The 19465-nt window shown below is 45.2% G+C and overlaps 1 protein-coding gene across 1 annotated transcript in view; it reads right to left on the bottom strand.

Annotated features, from left to right (window-relative positions):
* Window positions 1-1433: 1433 nt before the first annotated feature.
* The window catches only part of LOC126285155 (cyclic nucleotide-gated cation channel alpha-3-like), an 884508-nt gene continuing 866476 nt past the window's right edge, over window positions 1434-19465 (bottom strand). The window contains exons 18-19 of the mRNA XM_049984467.1: window positions 1884-2097; window positions 1434-1445 (exon numbers count right to left, since the gene is read on the bottom strand). Of these exons, the coding sequence (XP_049840424.1) occupies window positions 1434-1445; window positions 1884-2097 (226 nt within the window). The remainder of the gene's footprint in view (window positions 1446-1883; window positions 2098-19465) is intronic.

The following is a 19465-nucleotide window of genomic DNA, read 5'->3' as shown; positions in this document are numbered from 1 at the left end:
GTATACAGGGTGGTCCATTGATCGTGATCGGGCCAAATATCTCACGAAATAAGCCTCAAACGAAAGAAGTACGAAAAAAGAAACTTGTCTAGCTTGAAGGGAGAATCCAGATGGCGCTATGGTTGGCCCGCTAGATGGCGCTGCCATAGGTCAAACGGATATCAACTGCGTTTTTATAAATAGGAACCCCCATTTTTTATTACATATTCGTGTAGTGCTTAAAGAAATATGAATTTTATAGTTGTATCACATTTTTGGCTTTGTGACAGATGGCGCTGTAATAGTCACAAACAGGAAGAACAGTTGGTAACAGGTAGGTTTTTTAAATTAAAATACAGAACGTAGGTACGTTTGAACATTTTATTTCGGTTGTTCCAATGTGATACATGTACCTTTGTGAACTTATCGTTTCTGAGAAAGCATGCTGTTACTGCGTGATTTCCTGTAAACATCACATTAATGCAATATATGCTCCAAATGATGTCCGTCAGCCCCTTAATGCATTTGGCAATACGTTTAATGACATTATCTCAGCAGCGAGTAATTCGCCTTCCGTAATGTTCGCACATGTATTGACAATGTGCTCACGCATGTTGCCAGGCGTTGTCGGTGGGTCACGATAGCAAATATCCTTCAACTCTCCCCACAGAAAGAAATCCGGGGACGTCAGATCCGGTGAACGTGCGGGCCATGGTATGGTGCTTCGACGACCAATGTACCTGTCATGAAATATGCTATTCAATACCGATTCAACCTCAAGCGAGCTATGTGCCGGAGATCCATCATGTTGAAAGTATATCGCCATTCTGTCATACAATGAAACATCTTGTAGTAACATCGGTAGAACATTACGTAGGAAATCAGCATACACTGCACCATTTAGACTGCCATCAATAAAATGGAGTCCTATTATTCTTCCTCCCATCATTGGGCACCATACATTAACCCAAAAAAGTCGGTGATGTTCCACTTCTCGCAGCCATCGTGGATATTCCGTTGCCCAATAGTGCATATTATACCGGTTTACGTTACCGCTGTTGGTGACTGACGCTTCGTCGCTAAATAGAATGTGAGCAAAAAATCTGTCATCGTCCCGTAATTTCTCTTGTGCCCAGTAGCAGAACTGTACACGAGGTTCAAAGTCGTCACCATGTCATTCCTGTAGAATCGATATTGATGTAGCATTCTGAAAACCGACGTTTTTGAGATTCCCTAAATCTCGCGCAGTTTGCTTCCTACTGGTGAGCGGATTAACCGCGACAGCAGCTAAAACACCTACTTGGGCATCATCATTTGTTACAGGTCGTGGTTGGCGTTTCACAAGCGGCTGAACTCTTCCTGCTTCCGTAAATAACGTAACTATCCGGCAAACGGTCCCGACACGTAAATGATGTCGTGCAGGATACCGAGCATACATATATAGCACTTGACTATTACAACGCCATCTATCACGAAGCGAAAAAAGTGGTCCAACTGAAACATTCATATTTCTTCACGTACTACAAGAATCTGTAATAAAAATGGGGGTTCCTATTTATAAAAACGCAGTTGATATCCGTTTGACCTATGGCAGCGCCATCTTGCGGGCCAACCATAGCGACATCTGGTTTCCCCCTTCAAGCTAGACAAGTTTCGTTCTTTGTAGTTTTTTCGTTTGACGATTATATCGTGAGATATTTGGCCTGGTCACGATCAATGGACCACCCTGTATAGACGCGAGGGGTAAAGTTGCAGAATGTTAATAAAGTTCGTTTTACTTCAAAAGATTTCACGTAACAATTCAGTACTGTTAATTTTTGCCACGCCGTCGTATTTCGGCGAGCCAGTAGAACAGAACATGCAAAGAGGCGAGGCAGGAGCGAGTGGGGGAGAGGGCCGGCTGCCCAGCCGCCCCCTCGCCCCCCGGCTGCCGCGCCGCGGCGCGCCGCACTTGCCTGCGGGTGGTGGTCGGCGGCTGGCCGGACGATGTCGTCGGCCTCGTCGCTGCGGACGCGCGACATGCGCCGCAGCACGCCCTTGCCGGAGCCGTGGCGCTCGCCGGGCGCCGGCCCCCCGTCCGGGTTCAGCGGCTGCAGCTCCAGCGACTCGTCGTTCGTCCTGCAGCGCACACCCAACACGTCACCACAACACAGCGTCACAGGGAGCACACTTCAGTCCGCCTGCAGTTGTACATTACCGGCCATTAAAATTGCTACACCAAGAAGAAACGCAGATGATAAACGGGTGTTCATTGGACAAATATGTTATACTAGAACTGACATGTGATTACATTTTCACGCAATTAGGATGCATAGATCCTGAGAAATCAGTACCCAGAACAACCACCTCTAGCCGTAATAACGACACTGATACGCCTGGGCATTGAGTCAAACAGAGCTTGGATGGCATGTACAGGTACAGCTGCATATGCAGCTTCAACACGATACCACAGCTCATCAAGAGTAGTGACTAGCGTATTGTGACGAGCCAGTTGCTCGGCCACTATTAACCAGACGTTTTCAATTCGTGAAAGATCTAGAGAACTTACTGGCCAGGGCAGCAGTCGAACATTTTCTGTATCCAGAAAGGCCCGTACATGACCTGCAACATGCGGTCGTGCATTATCCTGCTGAAATGTAGAGTATCGTAGGGATCGAATGAAGGGTAGAGCCACGGGTCGTAACATATCTGAAATGTAACGTCCACTGTTCAAAGTGCAGTCAATGAGAACAAGAGGTGACCGAGACGTGTAATAAATGGCACCCCATACCATCACGCGGGTGATACGCCAGTATGGCGATGCGAATACACGCTTCCAATGTGCGATGTCGCCAAACAAGGATGCGACCATCATGATATAAACAGAAACTGGATTCATCCGAAAAAATGAGGTTTTCCCATTCGTGCATCCAGGTTCGTCGTTGGGTACACCATCGCAGGCGCTCCTGACTGTGATGCAGCGTCAAGGCTAACCACAGCCATGATCTCCGAGATGATAGTCCATGCTGCTGCAAACATCGTCGAACTGTTCGTGCAGATGGTTGGTGTCTTGTAAACGTCCCCATCTGTTGACTCAGGGATTGGGACGTGCCTGCAGGATCCCTTACATCCATGCTGATAAGATGCTTCTCATGTCGACTGCTAGTGATACGAGGCCGTTGGGATCCAGTAAGGCGTTCCATATTACCCTCCTGAACCCACCGATTCCATATTCTTCTAACAGTCATTGGATCTCGACCAACGTGAGCAGCAATGTCGCGAAACGATACACCGTAATCGCGATAGGCTACAATCCGACCTTTATCAAAGTCGTAAACATGATGTTACGCATTTCTCCTCCTTACACGACGCATCACAACAACGTTTCACCAGGCAACGCCGGTCAACTGCTGTTTATGTATGAGAAATCGGTCGGAAACTTTCCTCGAGGCAGCACGTTGTACGTGTCGCCACTGGCGCCAACCTTGTGTGAATGCTCTGAAAAGCTAATCATTTGCATATCACTTCATCGTCTTCCTGTCGGTTAAATTTCGCGTCTGTATCACGTCATATTCGTAGTGTAGCTATTTTAATGGCCAGTAGTGTAGTACAACCTAAGCTGTCTGCGAGATTTTTCTGTCTTTCGTCCATATGCAGTTAGTGTTATCTAGTTGCAACGCTTGTACCTTAATGACATCTAAATGGTAGGGTCGTCCACAAAGTAAGTTCCATTTCTATCCGTGGCAGTGTTACGATGGCAGTTTCGAGCATGCGCGGCAGTTATTCTGACTCAAGGAGAAGAATGGCTCTGAGCACTATGGGACTTAAAATATATGTCATGTGTCCCCTACAACTTAGAACTACTTAAACCTAACCAACCTAACGACATCACACACATCCATGCCCGAGGCAAGATTCGAACCTGCGACCGTAGCAGTCGCGGAGTTCCGGACGAAGCACCTAGAACCACTCGGTCACCACGGCTGGCCTCAAGGAGATCACTGCTGCCGACGTGTGCATTATAGTGCTTATTTACAATATCAGCCGTAATTGAAAATGATGCCGAGTGTGAAAAGCAGATCTGTGATTCGTTTTCTAAATGCAAAGAAACAAAACCAAATGAAATTCATCGGCAAGTCTTCGAGGTTTATTGACAAAAAAATGCTATGAGTGATTCGATGGTTAGAAGATGGGTCAGAATCTTCAATGAACATGATCAAGTACACGATGAAGAACGAAGTAAACGCCCGTTTGTGGCTACTGATGAACTGGTTCACACAATGAAGACAAGATTAAGCACAACCGTAAGTTCACACCTAGTGCCCTTGCTATGGAAGTTGCGCAAATCTCACGATCACTTATTCATGAAATTGTTACTGTAAAACTTAAATTTTGAAAACATTGCTCACGTTGGGTTTCAAAAATTCTTACTGAACAACACAAAAAAAAAAAAAACAGATGGGCAGTGCTCTTCAGTTTTTGACACGCTAGAATGAATAAGGCGATGGTTTTCTTTCTCCGATAGTCGCGGGGGATGAAACTTGAGTATCTTACTGCACCCCCGAAACAAAACGGCAATCAATGGAATGGAGGGACACTTTATACCCAACGAAGCCTAAGCAAATCTTGACGCCTTGAAAAGTCATGTGCACCGTTTTTTGGGACAGAAAATGCATTTTGATGATTAATTTATTATCACGAGCCCAAACAATCAATGCACATGGTTACTGCGAGACGATTAAGAAATTGCGCCGCTCAATACAGAACAAGCGCCGAGGATTACTGTCAAAAGGTGTAGCTTTTTTCCACGATAATGCCCGACCTCACACGGTAGTTACTGTAATTTCACTGGGAAACCTTCGATCATCGTCCGTACAGCCTGGAGCTCGCTCCTAGCGACTTTCATCTCTTCTTACACCTAAAATCTGTCCTTGGTGGTCAACACTTCAAGGTGGCAACCTTCTATGAAGAAGGCATACAAATACTTGTGCCGCGCTATGACAAGCGCCTACAACATTTCGGAAGCTACGTAGAAAATTAGTTTAACAGTTGTAGATTTTTGTACAATAAATATTTTTCCTGTATCTGTACATGTTTGTTTTATATAACCAAACGGAACTTACTTTGCGGACGTACATCGTATCTTTGAAAAGTTCCCTTGATGCAACGCAACACGGTCAAACGATACCAAGGTGGCGTGTTCACGTCTTTAGCGCAGCGCATGCGGGAATAATACCTTCAATCAAATAATAGAACTGGCAAAAGTGTAGGAAAACATACCAAGGGACGTAGGGGGGGAGGGGGGGTCATTAACACCAGAGCATAGCGTCATGTACAAATAACAAACTTTCGAGTACAACTGAGTAACAAAATATGACGTTATGTAAGAAGTAACAAACATAACAACTAGGTGGCGTAAATAGTAGCACAAGGTAGCGCTAAAAGTGTTCGGCACACCAAATACAGAGGAAAAAATACTTAAAAACAAAGAATATTAAACAGGACTCCAAAATACATCGTTACTACATATCAAAGACAAGAGTAATACAATAAACAAAATTTTAAACATGACTGAAGCAGCAACTGTTGAAAGTCTTCACGGTAAATGATAACAGCCAAACAGATGCAAGATAAAGATTTATTGAAATCCTTGACCACGGATTCTTTATATCTAAATATACCTTGATCCGAAGCAAAAATACGCTAAAATCACATCCTGAAGTGGAGATGCACAAAAGAACCGTGCCAAAGCGCGTCGTCAGTAGTTAAAACTAAAATATCACCTCTATCTTTACAGCATAATTATGAAGAGCTGGTCGATGCGAACACGGCATATTATCAGTACTTAGGCTAAGTACTGACGACGCGCCTCAGCACGGTTGTTTTATGCATCTCCAGTGCAGGATGTGATTTTTAGTGTATTTTTGCTTCTGATGATGGTATATTTAAATATGCCGAAACCGTGGTCAAGGATTTCAGTAAATATTTATCCTGCAATTGTTTGGCTGTTGTCATTTACCGCGAAAAAAATACAATAAAACTAAAAACTAAATGCAAGCTGAGGACTAGGGGCGGGGTGGGGGTGGAGGGGGGGGGGGCGGGGGCTGGGGTAAGCAGATGAAAGCTAGGTGGTTCTCGATATGACAAGTACTTTAATGTGCGATGGAATTATGTAGAAAAATATTTCTAGCATTAAGTTGTATTTAATAAATGTGCTTTTTTTAATACTTTAACGGAATGTCGTTTATGAAACGTCCTCGTATTATTAATTATATATAGCTACGGTGTCAAGATTTATTCAGCTGATTAAATAACTTTTCTTTTTGCATCGGCTTGAGGCCCGTGGAACACAAGCAGCCGATGTGGGGCGTCCCTAGTTCAAAATATGTACACAGGGTGTATCATAATCAGTAACCAAAACAGCCTATTACTGCGTTCACTAGATTTATTTTTAAAGATCGTTAGGCATTATTGAACCCTCCGATATGAGTTATTCCAGCTCGCAACATCTGGAGCCACAATAGACTGGTGTTGTAGTCTGAGATAAAGATAGCCGTCATTACCTGTGTTGCGTAAAGAAAGTGGTCAATTCTGGAAAACTACACATGTCGATTCAAAGAATAACTGGAGAGAGTCAGTGACTGCTCAACGAAATGTAGAGATGGTTAAGTGTTCAATTTCAACACTGTGTGGTGTGTATTATAAAGCTGTCCCCGCTTAGAATTTAATGGAACATTAATTTGCTCACATGTTCTCAGTTGCCATTGCTATCTCCACAAATTCGACTCATTTACGAACCTACCTACTATTGACTTAGTGAGGGACAATTATAGCACAAGTATGGAGCCTGTTGGAGCTGACTTGCCGAAATCAGTATCACAAAGACTTCAAATAGTGAGTTTAAAACTTCGATAGTAAAATCTTACAGCGTCACGTTACAGCCAAATCTGAGGGCAAGAGGGGTGACGTATAGGAACCGAAAGCAATAGCGGTTGCAGTCCTGCTTATTATATCCTCTTCGGAGGGCCGTCAAACGTTATATTGTCTCCAAGGTAGTAGTGTGGTACCAATGTTCGATGCCACCATTGCAGATATCGACCGCGGTTCGTAATAGACATCGCTTGACCCGCGAGTCGCGACTAGCGCCGCTACCGCCCCTCCGCGGCTTTTGACAAGTATCTAGCGAGCTCTCATCCACTCTTGCTATCGACGTCAACTAGGAATGTAGCATAGCCTTCAGCTGATAGGAAGCACCCCTAAAAAGGCGCTTAGTCAAGTATCGCGTCAGTAAGATGTGTTTGTAATTAAATGTATGCAGCATATGAAGCAGCTTGTAATATAAGTTAAGTACAATATATATTATTTTTTACCAACGACTACTAATTGTTTCAGTCGTTGCAGATACAGACTATGCAGCCAGCTCCTTACTGACGTCATTGCCAAACCTGCAATATATGTTTCTGTGTAGCACTGTCCACCTGTCATCATAACAACTGACGGCGAAAACCATAACAAGCAGAATCTCTTCACTTCATCTACACTACTGGCCATTAAAATTGCTTCACCAAGGAGAAATGCAGATTATAAACGGATATTCATTGGACAAATATATTATATGAGAGCTGACATGTGATTACATTTTCACACAATTTGGGTGCATAGATCCTGAGAAATCAGTACCCAGAACAACCACCTCTGACCGTAATAACGACCTTGATACGCCTGGGCATTGAGTCAAACAGAGCTTGGATGGCGTGTAGAGGTACAGTTTCCCATGCAGCTTCAACACGATATCACAGTTCATCAAGAGTAGTGACTGGCGTATTGTGACGAGCCAGTTGCTCGGCCACCATTGACCAGCTGTTTTCAATTGGTGAAAGATCTGGAGAACTTGCTGGCCAGGGCAGCAGTCGAACATTCTCTGTACCCAGAAAGGCCCGAACAGGACCTGCAACATGCGGTCGTGCATTATCCTACTGAAATGTAGGGTATCGTAGGAATAGAATGAAGGGCAGAGCCACGAGTCGTAACATATCTGAAATGTAACGTCCACTATTCAAAGTGCCGTCAATGCGAACAAGAGGTGACCGAGACGTGTAACCAATGGCACCACACACCATCCCGCCGGGTGCTCCGTCCATGTGGCGATGGCGAACATACGCTTCCAATGTCTGTAGCACGTCATCTTGGTGGTAAAGAAATTTGAATAGTGAATAGACAGTAGTGTACTTTGTGGTCCCCCGTTTGGAAGTTAGGGCCTCAGCGCATCTGTAAACTCACCTCTGCTACTCCTCATTACTTTTGTTATTACTTGTCTTTGGCTTACTCTCAGTCCATAGTAATACCAAGCATACCTACCTAATAAGACAAAGATCTGGGTTGCAGTCCCGGCCATGGCACAAATTTTAATTCATATCTTCAGCTTCCATCATTGACTCAAATTTATAGAAGAAAATTTAATTATAATAATCCATAGTGTTTGCTCATTAGAGGTGTCATTAAGGTATCCATCACATTCACTATGGATAGCAATACTGTCGGTGAATCTTATGACACACCTTTCATCCTGTATTTTAATTCCACTTCTGAACCTCTCTTCATTTCTGGAATGCCCTGTAAGTTTATGATACATGACGTAGGTTAGAAGAATGTCACGAGATTTGCGAAAGATGCAGTTTTCGACAGTTCTACAAATGAGCTTAATAAAAATCGCAAATTCTAATTGGCTCGAGGGATATAATTTCTCAAAGGAGAGTATTATAGTGTTCTCAACCATACCCCACCGCAAGATTTCATTTAGATTTCAGATGCATTTGAGTTTTGTTGCTAATATGTTGAGGAAAATGTTTAAGGGTAGTCAACATGGCGTATTGGTATAACTGATATAAATTAACCCCTTCTACTGCTGGATAAGCGATCTCAGGTAGAGAGAAAAGGTCCGTGACGGCGGTGACAGCACTGTAATTATTCAAACCAGTGGATACATGTGTCTGCAATCGTATCTAAGTTCACTATGAGGAAAAAATGGAAGATTAATGTTTAATGTTTCGTCGACAACGACGGCATGCTCAGATTGTGTCAAGGATGGGGAAGGAAATAGGCTGTTACCTTGGAAAGGAACCTTCGCGGCGTGTGCTCTAGCGATTTGGGGGAATCACTGAAAACCTAAATCTCGATTGACGCACGCTTTCCGGAATGCGAGTACAGTGTACCAACTACTGCACCACCGCGTTCGATAAGCACTCTGTACTGCATATGTCAGCCGCTGTGGCCGAGCCGTTCCAGGCGATTCAGACCGAGACCGCGCCGCTTCTATGGTCGCACGTCCGAATCCTGCCTCGGGCATGGATATGTGTGATGACCTTAGGTTAGGTTTAAGTAGTTCGAAGTCTAGGGGACTGATGATCTCAGATGGTAAAACCCATAGTATTCAGAGCCATTTGAACTGTTTTCTTTTTGCAAATGATTGTCCACCAGGCCATCCCTTTGAGGGGGGGGGGGGGGCATTATCACTCATCACATCGAACCACATACGTATCTACCAGCGGAAATGCAGGATAAACGGCATCTGGCACAGTACTCGTAGGAAATACGTGCAGTAGCACTGGTGGTCCTAACATGACGCTGTCAAAACGTGAACACTGACACTGCTGTGTCGTTCCCTTTAGCACCTGCTATGTCGTTCCCTTTAGCACAATACTGTGACTTGTCCCAAGAACGCTCTCAATGAACAGATATCGGCGATTACTCTCCAGGCAAAACAATGACCTCATTATTTTTGGGTCTATTCGCGGTGGTTACGAGATCTCATTCAGTGAGTCTTTTGTGCAAGAGGAATTTGTCCAGCAGTCACAGAGCTCACTGAATAGTACAGAAAGATCCAACACGCAGACGATCGGAGCTTAGGAATAAGTGGTTCTAAAGTCGACAGGATAAGAATCTAAAACAGGGACGTAAAAGACGAAAATAAATGAAACTGGTACAGTTGTACTAGTCGAAAGTGGTGTTCTGTTTATCAAAAGCAACAATTTTAGGACAGTAATGGACAGTTTATGAAACGTTAACAAGGCATCAACTGGCGAGAAAAGAGAAATCGCGGCCGGTAAGTGGATGAGAAAGGGGAAGAAAGAAACAGCGGAGTGGTGAGTGTACATCACTGTAAGCCACGTGGCTGAATGCATTCGAAACGTGCAACTACGGTATCAGCTAATGCGTCTCTTTAGTTAATTGGCTGATTACGACCACCTGGCTCATAGTACTCCCTCTCCTTGATTAATTTCATCGACGCGTGTAGAAACTCTTTTCGGAACTTTCACGTACTCGAACATGTTTGAAGAAAATACACATTGTACAGGGTGATCCCTTTATGATGTTACAAAATTTCAGGGATGATTAAGAGTAAATGTACACTCCTGGAAATTGAAATAAGAACACCGTGAATTCATTGTCCCAGGAAGGGGAAACTTTATTGACACATTCCTGGGGTCAGATACATCACATGATCACACTGACAGAACCACAGGCACATAGACACAGGCAACAGAGCATGCACAATGTCGGCACTAGTACAGTGTATATCCACCTTTCGCAGCAATGCAGGCTGCTATTCTCCCATGGAGACGATCGTAGAGATGCTGGATGTAGTCCTGTGGAACGGCTTGCCATGCCATTTCCACCTGGCGCCTCAGTTGGACCAACGTTCGTGCTGGACGTGCAGACCGCGTGAGACGACGCTTCATCCAGTCCCAAACATGCTCAGTGCGGGACAGATCCGGAGATCTTGCTGGCCAGGGTAGTTGACTTACACCTTCTAGAGCACGTCGGGTGGCACGGGATACATGCGGACGTGCATTGTCCTGTTGGAACAGCAAGTTCCCTTGCCGGTCTAGGAATGGTAGAACGATGGGTTCGATGACGGTTTGGATGTACCGTGCACTATTCAGTGTCCCCTCGACGATCACCAGAGGTGTACGGCCAGTGTAGGAGATCGCTCCCCACACCATGATGCCGGTTGTTGGCCCTGTGTGCCTCGGTCGTATGCAGTCCTGATTGTGGCGCTCACCTGCACGGCGCCAAACACGCATACGACGATCATTGGCACCAAGACAGAAGCGACTCTCATCGCTGAAGACGACACGTATCCATTCGTCCCTCCATTCACGCCTGTCGCGACAACACTGGAGGCGGGCTGCACGATGTTGGGGCGTGAGCGGAAGACGGCCTAACGGTGTGCGGGACCGTAGCCCAGCTTCATGGAGACGGTTGCGAATGGTCCTCGCCGATACCCCAGGAGCAACAGTGTCCCTAATTTGCTGGGAAGTGGCGGTGCGGTCCCCTACGGCACTGCGTAGGATCCTACGGTCTTGGCGTGCATCCATGCGTCGCTGCGGTCCGGTCCCAGGTCGACGGGCACGTGCACCTTCCGCCGACCACTGGCGACAACATCGATGTACTGTGGAGACCTCACGCCCCACGTGTTGAGCAATTCGGCGGTACGTCCACCCGCCCTCCCGCATGCCCACTATACGCCCTGGCTCAAAGTCCGTCAACTGCACATACGGTTCACGTCCACGCTGTCGCGGCATGCTACCAGTGTTAAAGACTGCGATGGAGCTCCGTATGCCACGGCAAACGGGCTGACACTGAGGGCGGCGGTGCACAAATGCTGCGCAGCTAGCGCCATTCGACGGCCAACACCGCGGTTCCTGGTGTGTCCGCTGTGCCGTGCGTGTGATCATTGCTTGTACAGCCCTCTCGCAGTGTCCGGAGCAAGTATGGTGGGTCTGACACACCGGTGTCAATGTGTTCTTTTTTCCATTTCCAGGAGTGTATAAATTTGTGGTAAGGGATCCTGAACAGAAAACGACCAAGACGGAAGGTGTAAGCGAAATTGTGGATATCTTCTATTGAAAGCTGTTTGCTTTTTACATTTTGAGAGGAAGCGTATGAGGCAAAACAAGAAAAATGTTTAGTAGAGTTTTTTTTTGTTTCGCTCCATACTACCTTCTTCCAAAATATTGAAGGCAAAGAGTTTTCATTAGAAGGGGTCCGCTGTCAGAGACGTCCGAACAATTTTCGCTTGTAACTTTTGCCTCGGTCGTTTCCGAACTATGGACCGTTACCTAAACTAATCACTTACCCTTCTCCTTTGTCCCTGAATGTACGTAACGTTACCATGTAGACACCCTGTTTTTCGAATTGGTGGCAGTCAACAGAAGTTTGGACATTTGACATATCACGTTGGGCTTGATTGCATTTGATTTAAGCAAGGTGACAAAACAATAGCGATCTTAGCTTGCTGTTGCCACACCGAAATTGAGTTTATTGTACTGTTTCACTCCCTGTCATTCTAGTAATACAAGCCAGTACCCTTGGTGAGTAATAGGAAAAGCTTTACTAGTTCTTTATTAGACTCCAGTTAATGACCCCAATATTCTGTGTGTTTTGGTCTGCAAAGTCCCGCAGCGGAAGTTTCGCGAAAGAGTTCTCGGAACATCTTATGACGCCCCTATAAACGGGAGCACCTCTCGTTTATCGAGGCACCTGGCAACATTGGGAGCTAACATAGTCTGAGGGGAAGTCCCTATGCTGCACTGTCAAAATAGTGTCCTCATGGCCAGCGGTTCATGTGAGCTAGGAGATGAAAATCAGAGGGAGCCAAGTCCGGACTGTTTGGTCGATGATTAAATACTTCTCATAGAAAATGCAGCAGCTTCATCTTCGTTGTCGCTGCAATGTGTGGCGCAGAATTATGATGAAGAAGGAAACTCAAGACAGTTACGTTACGTGAGCTGCATCAAATGGTTGAAATGTCTCTGAGTACTATGCGAATTAACTTCTAAGGTCATCAGTCCCCCAGAACTTAGAACTTCTCAAACATAACTAACCTAAGGACATCACACACATCCATGCCCGAGGCAGGATTCGAACCTGCGACAGTAGCGATCGCGCGGTTCCAGACCGTAGCGCCTAGAACCGCTCGTCCACCCCGGCCGGCCGTGAGCTGCGTGAAATCACACGAAGCCTCACAACAGGCATTTCACACTCGGATAGAGACACTAATTTCTAGATATATTTACGAGCGCACTGTGTACTCAGAACTGAATAGTGCGACGTGGCGCGTTAGATAGCCATAGTAAAGACACTGCGCAACACATCTGCGCGAGGCTTCGCAGGATTTTCACTCTGGTTTTAATTTCTCGACCCATCGGAAGTTGCAAAATATTACCCTAGTATATACAGTTTCGGAGTATGACCATTATACTCGTGAAAGAGTTAGTACCTTAATAGCACACATTGATGTTCAGGTGACTGTGCGTCATGTGCAGTACGTTCAACATTCTGTAGTTCTGCTTGTCGCCGTAACTACTGGGGATTTCTCCTTAATACGTTGCTTATATTGAACCTAAAAGTTATCGTTAAATGGGTGTAAAGGTGTTTGTAAACGCTGTATTATTTTATTGTAATTATACGTTACATTTTTCTGTTAACACTTCTGTGATAAATATCTTTTAACGTTTGTCCGCTATGTTATTGTAGCTTAATTGTTTTCGAATATGTTTCAGCTTATTGGTTGTGTCACCATGTAATTTGCGATGGACTTTTATAAACTGGAGGGTGTGGAGTGTGATTGTTGTTGTTGTCTTTACGGGTTCGACGCAGCTCTCCAACTTAGTCTATCCTGTGCCAGTCTCTTCATCCTTGCACAACTGCCACAACCTACGTCCATATGATCCGCTTACTGCAATCAGGCCGTGCTTTTCATTGTGACCGCAAGCCTAGTGGTCGCAGCTCCACTGCAAGCTAGCGTTCCCTGTAGCAACGCACACTGCACCGGTTAGGCTAGTCGCCAGATGGACAGAGACCACTACCAGTTCGAACGACCTACAACAGAGGTCGCCATGGTAACGGGAAGTATGTTCCAGTTCGCAGTAACCTGGAACAAATTGAGCCGTGCTCACTCCGAACTATGCGTTTCCTTGACCTTGGCTGTCTATCTGCGTTTGGCTTCCCGCCGTTGTTGCGGTTATGCTGCGGTTCTTCTACGTGTGGCAGCAGCGATGTGTATCGATATTTGCTCCGTGTGCCATCTTTGGTCTTGTGCATATAGCTTCCTGGTAGGGTGTGTGCGGGCAGTCGGTCGGTTGGTGCGGATCAGGGACGATATCTCCGTGCGGCGAAGTTGGCTGGGTTCGATGGTGGTCCCTGCGCAGTGTCGGAGCGTGTGTGGAGCTGTCCGATCGCTACGAGCTTCGTGGCTCACCGACCAAGGACGTCGAAGTTGAGTGGTGTACCCAAGCCACGTCCGTTCATGTTGTTTCGGTGGTTCGCTGTTGGGGAAATTTTCCTATGAGCAACATCGGGTGATTGTATCGAACCGCTGTACGGTGAAATTAAATGTATTGGCTCACTATAATTCAAGTGCGCCAGCGAAATTTTCTGCCTTGTGGCCGTTATTGTTCTGGTTACCTGTCCTGGGCAGTGACGTAAATTCAGGAAGTGCTATTTTTTGGTGGAATTAACTATATTACCTTATTTCAAGTTCAAGTGTACCAGCGAAATTTTTTGCCTTGTGGCCGTCAGTTTTCCCGTTACCTGCCCTGGCCACTAACGTAATTTCAGGCAGCGTCCTTCCCTCATCTGTTGTCGCCGTCCAACATAGTGTGTAGTTTTGACAGATTAATACATATTTCGTTCTGGATAATCACGTCCGTAACAATTTGGTCTTTGAGTTTTCATGTACCGATTGGTGGCTAACAAGTCGTTTGGTCGGTCGGTCCGTCTCTTTGTTGGATTACCGACAGATCAAGTGTAGTTGGGCCCACCACCTGTCTCACCTAGGTGAATGTTAATGTTTCAAGGATAGCGCCCGCCCCCCCCCCCCCCCCATCCCCCTCTGGAGACGTCTGAGTGCCGTTGTCTATACTATCCTTTTCATGGGTGATTAATGGTTGTTGGTAATCGCGTATAGCCAATGCTTTAGAAGAAAAAAAAAATATTGTGTTTATTGTAAATCAAGGTCCTTCAGCTCGTATAAGTAAGTTTGAATTTTGGCAAGTGGATATTTTGCTGAAAGTTGCTGTTCTTGTGCTGTCTTTTCATTTAGTGCGCTGTCAGCCACTAAAAACTGAAAAGGTTGAAGGTATTCTGAATTTTTGAAAAATCAATTGTGGGCCTTCAGCCGCTTAAAACCTTATTCTTAAATTTAGTTATTGTCGTTGCGTTGCTTTTTCATTTAGTGTGCTTTCTGCCAGTTAAAACATAAAGCTTAATATATTTTTGAATTTTTGGAAAATCAAAATGGTTCAAATGGCTCTGAGCACTATGGGGCTTAACATCTATGGTCATCAGTCCCCTAGAACTTAGAACTACTTAAACCTAACTAACCTAAGGACATCACACAACACCCAGTTATCACGAGGCAAAGAAAACCCCTGATCCCGCCGGGAATCGAACCCGGGAACCCGGGTGCGGGAAGAGAGAACGCCACCGCACGACCACGAGCTTCGGACTTTGTAAAATAAACTGTGGGCCTTCAGCCGTAAGCCTTATTCTCAAAATTTCCCCTTAAGCGAAAACATTACGGTCTTCTGCCGTAAAGATTATGGTAATATATTTTAAAGTTTCGAAACTTAATTGTGGCCTTCAGACGTTTGTGTTGTAGATTGTATATGTTTGTTCTATCCACTTTTGCCTTGAGGAGGCTTTCACCCTAGCTGTGATATATCTTTCACATTTCGTTTCATACAAGGCTATATACTACAGACAAATACTTTCAAATAAGACTTCCTAACAATCACACAGGGCTGCACAGAAATACAGGCATGGACATAAATGTAGACGCTAACCAAGGCTGCAGTTTGTGCTGTTGTATTTGATCATGAATGACACCTGTCCAATGTTCTCAATATGTTGCAAGTGAAAATCGGGTTCAGACCAATGTTCTGTGTAGTTGTGAATGCGTTGTGTCGGAGATACGTGAACTCGAATGTGGGCAAATTGTTGGTGTTCGTATGGTCGGTGCTTCCGTGACCGAGGTAGTGGAGGTGTCTGGTGTTTCAAGAGGTACTGTATCGAAGATTGATACTACGTTCAGGTAAAGCGGAAAATTTGCATCCGTTAAGACACAGCGCGGGCAAAAGTGTGTTTTGTATAATCGTGACAGGTGACTGAAGAGGTCAGTGACGGAAAACAAGAGGACAAGAGCTGCGAAAGTCACTGCAGATCTGAATGTCGCAGTCGCGTAGTCTGTCAGTGCCAAAACAACGGGGAGAGAATCTCCTAAGCAGGAGATTTCAGAGCGAGCTGGACCTCCGTCGGTGATGCAAATGCCACTAGCGGCAAACGTAGTGCCGAAGACATAAAACATAGACTGTAGAGCAGTAGAAGAATGTCGTTTGATCTCAAAAGTCTGGCTTCACACTGTTTCCTACTTCTGGCCGAGTTAACGTCCCAAAAGTGAAACATGGCGAGGGTTCGGTGATGATTTGAACTGATGATTTGATTCCATGTGCCCCAAGGGTATTCCGCAAGATCGTATTTCGTGTTACTGCCAAGGATTGTGTGTTTATTTGGCTCAACGGATCCTTCACGAGGTTTAGTGCTTGCTCATCAATGGTAATGATGTGTTCGAAGATGACAGAGATTTTCTTCTGTGCACGCGTCATCGACGACTGGTTTCGTCAGCACGAGGTTGAACTGTCGCATCTCTCCTGCGATCGCAGTCACAAGTTCTGAATATCGTTTAGCCTTTGTGGTCTACTTTGGAGAGAAGGGTGCGTAATCGCTATCCACCTCCATCGTTGTTATCTGAACTTGACATTATTTTGCAGGAAGAATGTATAACATTCCCATAAAAACCGTATAGGACCTGTATTGACGTCATTCTGAGCAGCGGTTCCTTATTAAAAGTGTTTTATACGAGGGTGCCTCTGAGCACTATGGGACTTAACTGCTGTTGTCAGCAGTCCCCTAGAACTACCTAAACCTAACTAACCTAAGGACATCACACACATCCATGCCCGAGGCAGGATTCGAACCTGCGACCGTAGCGGTCGCACGGCTCCAGACCGCCTAGAACCGCTCGGCCTCTCCGGCCGGTGAGGGTGAGTCAAATGAAAACCTTAAATATTTTTTAAACATAATTTATTGTGCAGAAGTGGTACAAAGCTGTATAACTTTTCAACATAATCTCTCCCACGCTCAATGCAAGTCCTCCAGCGCTTACAAATTGCATAAATTCCTTTCGAAAATTTTTTTTGGTAGTCCACGTAACCACTCATGCACCACGTGGCGTACCTCTTCATCATAACGGAACTTCTTTCCTCCCATTACGTCTCTGAGTGGTCCAAACATATGGAAATCACTTGGGACAAGGTCTGGTGAGTATGGTGGATGAGGAAGACAAGCACAGCGCAGGGCTGTGATTGTTGCAACTGTTGTACAGGTAATGTGGGGCCTTGCATTGTCATGTTGCAGGACACCTGCTGACAGCAATCTACGCCGCTTTGATTTGATTGCAGGCTGCAGATGATTTTTAGGAGATCTATGTATCATGCACTGGTGACAGTGATTCCTTTAGGCATGTAATGCTCCAAAATGACGTCTTTTTTGTCCCAGCATAATCTTCCCTGCTGATGGTTCTGTTCGAAATTTCTTTTGTTTTGGTGATGAGGAATGGCGCCATTCCTTGCTCGCTCTCTTCGTTTCTGGTTGGTGGAATGAACCCAGGTTTCGTCCCCAGTAACGATTCTTGCAAGGAAGCCATCACCTTGAAAGCTGTGAAGAACTTCTTTACAAGCATCAACACGTCGTTGTCTCATTTCAGTTGTCAGCTGCCGTGGCACCCATCTTGCAAAGACTTTGTGAAACTGGAGCACATCATGCACAATGTGGTGTGCTGACCCATGACTAATCTGTAAACATGCTGCAGTCTCGTTCAGTGTCACTCGGCGGTTTTCCTTCACTGTGGCTTCAACTGCTGCAATGTCCTGTGGAGTCACAACCCGTTGTGCTGACCTGGACGAGGAGCATCTTCCACTGAAGTCACACCATTTGCGAACTTCCTACTCCAATCGTAGACTTACTACTGTGACAAACATGCATCACCGTACTGAACCTTCATTCGTTGATGAATTTCAATAGGCTTCACACCTTCACTACGCAAAAACCGAATAACAGAACGCTGTTCTTCCCTGGTGCAAGTCGCAAGTGGGACGGCCATCTTTCTTTATACCGATACTGCGACAGTATGTGTGCATCTGCCTTATGCTGCCACCTACAGGCCATTCTGTACGTTGTTTGTAGCATGCTTACTGACTTCCAGGATAACGGCGCAAAATTTCAATTTGTTATTAGAAATTTAAGGTTTTCATTTGACTCACCCTCGTAACTATCTTAATTCACCTTCATTTCATGACCCTTGTTTTACTTTTCTTGATGATCATTTTATAACCTCTTTTCAAGGCACTACCCAGTCTCTTTGAGGTGCTTTGCTGCTCCGATGGAATTACAATGTCGTCGGTAAACTTAAAAGTTTCGATTTCTTCTCCGTGAACGTTAATTTCCTTTGCTAAATTTTCTTTGGTTTCCGTCACAGTTTGCTCATTGTACATGGGGGGGGGGGGGGGGCAGACTGCATCCCTAGGTAATGCCTTCTGCAACTAAACGATGCGGGCGTCACCCCCGCGTTTTGCGAGGTATAGTTAGGTAGGGCGAAGTTGGGGGCGGCGTCTGGGTAAGAGCAGCTCAGAGCTTAGCCTGCCCACGCTGGTGTTAATTAAGGTAATGGACGCGCAGCGGATAACCCGTATTACGTGGTAAACCGGGGCAGGACCGCCTACTTAATCCGTAATGCCAAGGGCAGACCTCCACCAGTTCGGGACATAAATACTTATTCAGTTGTAGCTGTATCGAGTTAACTCTCCTCTGGCAAAGTTCCGTCCGCTTTCTCTCGGTCTTGTCTTTCTGACAATCACTTTTCAGTAATACATGTGAAAGAAACTTAGGATCTCTTAGATGCCAGTTAGTGTTTAGGAAAGTAAAAGGCACCTGACAATTCCTGACATTGCACTTGATAAAGGAAGAGAGACTTAGGAAAAATCGAGAAATCTTCATAGCAATTGTCAATCTAGATAAAGAGTTCGATTATATAACATACTGAAAGCTGTTCCAAATTCTCAAGACAGTAGTTGTAAGCTCTAGGGAAGACCTGTAATACACAAAATGTATGAGAACCATTTAAGTAAACAATAAGAGCGGAGGACCAAGAAAGAAGGGTTTACGGCAGGTATTCAGACATTCTCCCCTACTATTGAGTCTGTACATCGAAGAAACAACCACGAAAATAAAAAGTTTCAGGAGTGGAATTAACATTAAGAGTGAAAGAGAATCAATGATAAGATTCGCTGATGACACTGCTGTCCTCAGTGAAATTCAGAAAGAATAACAGTGCACAATGAATGTAATGATGTTATGAATATGTTAGTGAAAATAGAGTATGGATTAA

Source organism: Schistocerca gregaria, chromosome 8 (assembly GCF_023897955.1).
Source record: "Schistocerca gregaria isolate iqSchGreg1 chromosome 8, iqSchGreg1.2, whole genome shotgun sequence".
Lineage (NCBI taxonomy): Eukaryota > Metazoa > Arthropoda > Insecta > Orthoptera > Acrididae > Schistocerca > Schistocerca gregaria.
Note: the sequence above shows the minus strand (reverse complement) of the source record. Positions and strands in the feature narration are given on the sequence as shown.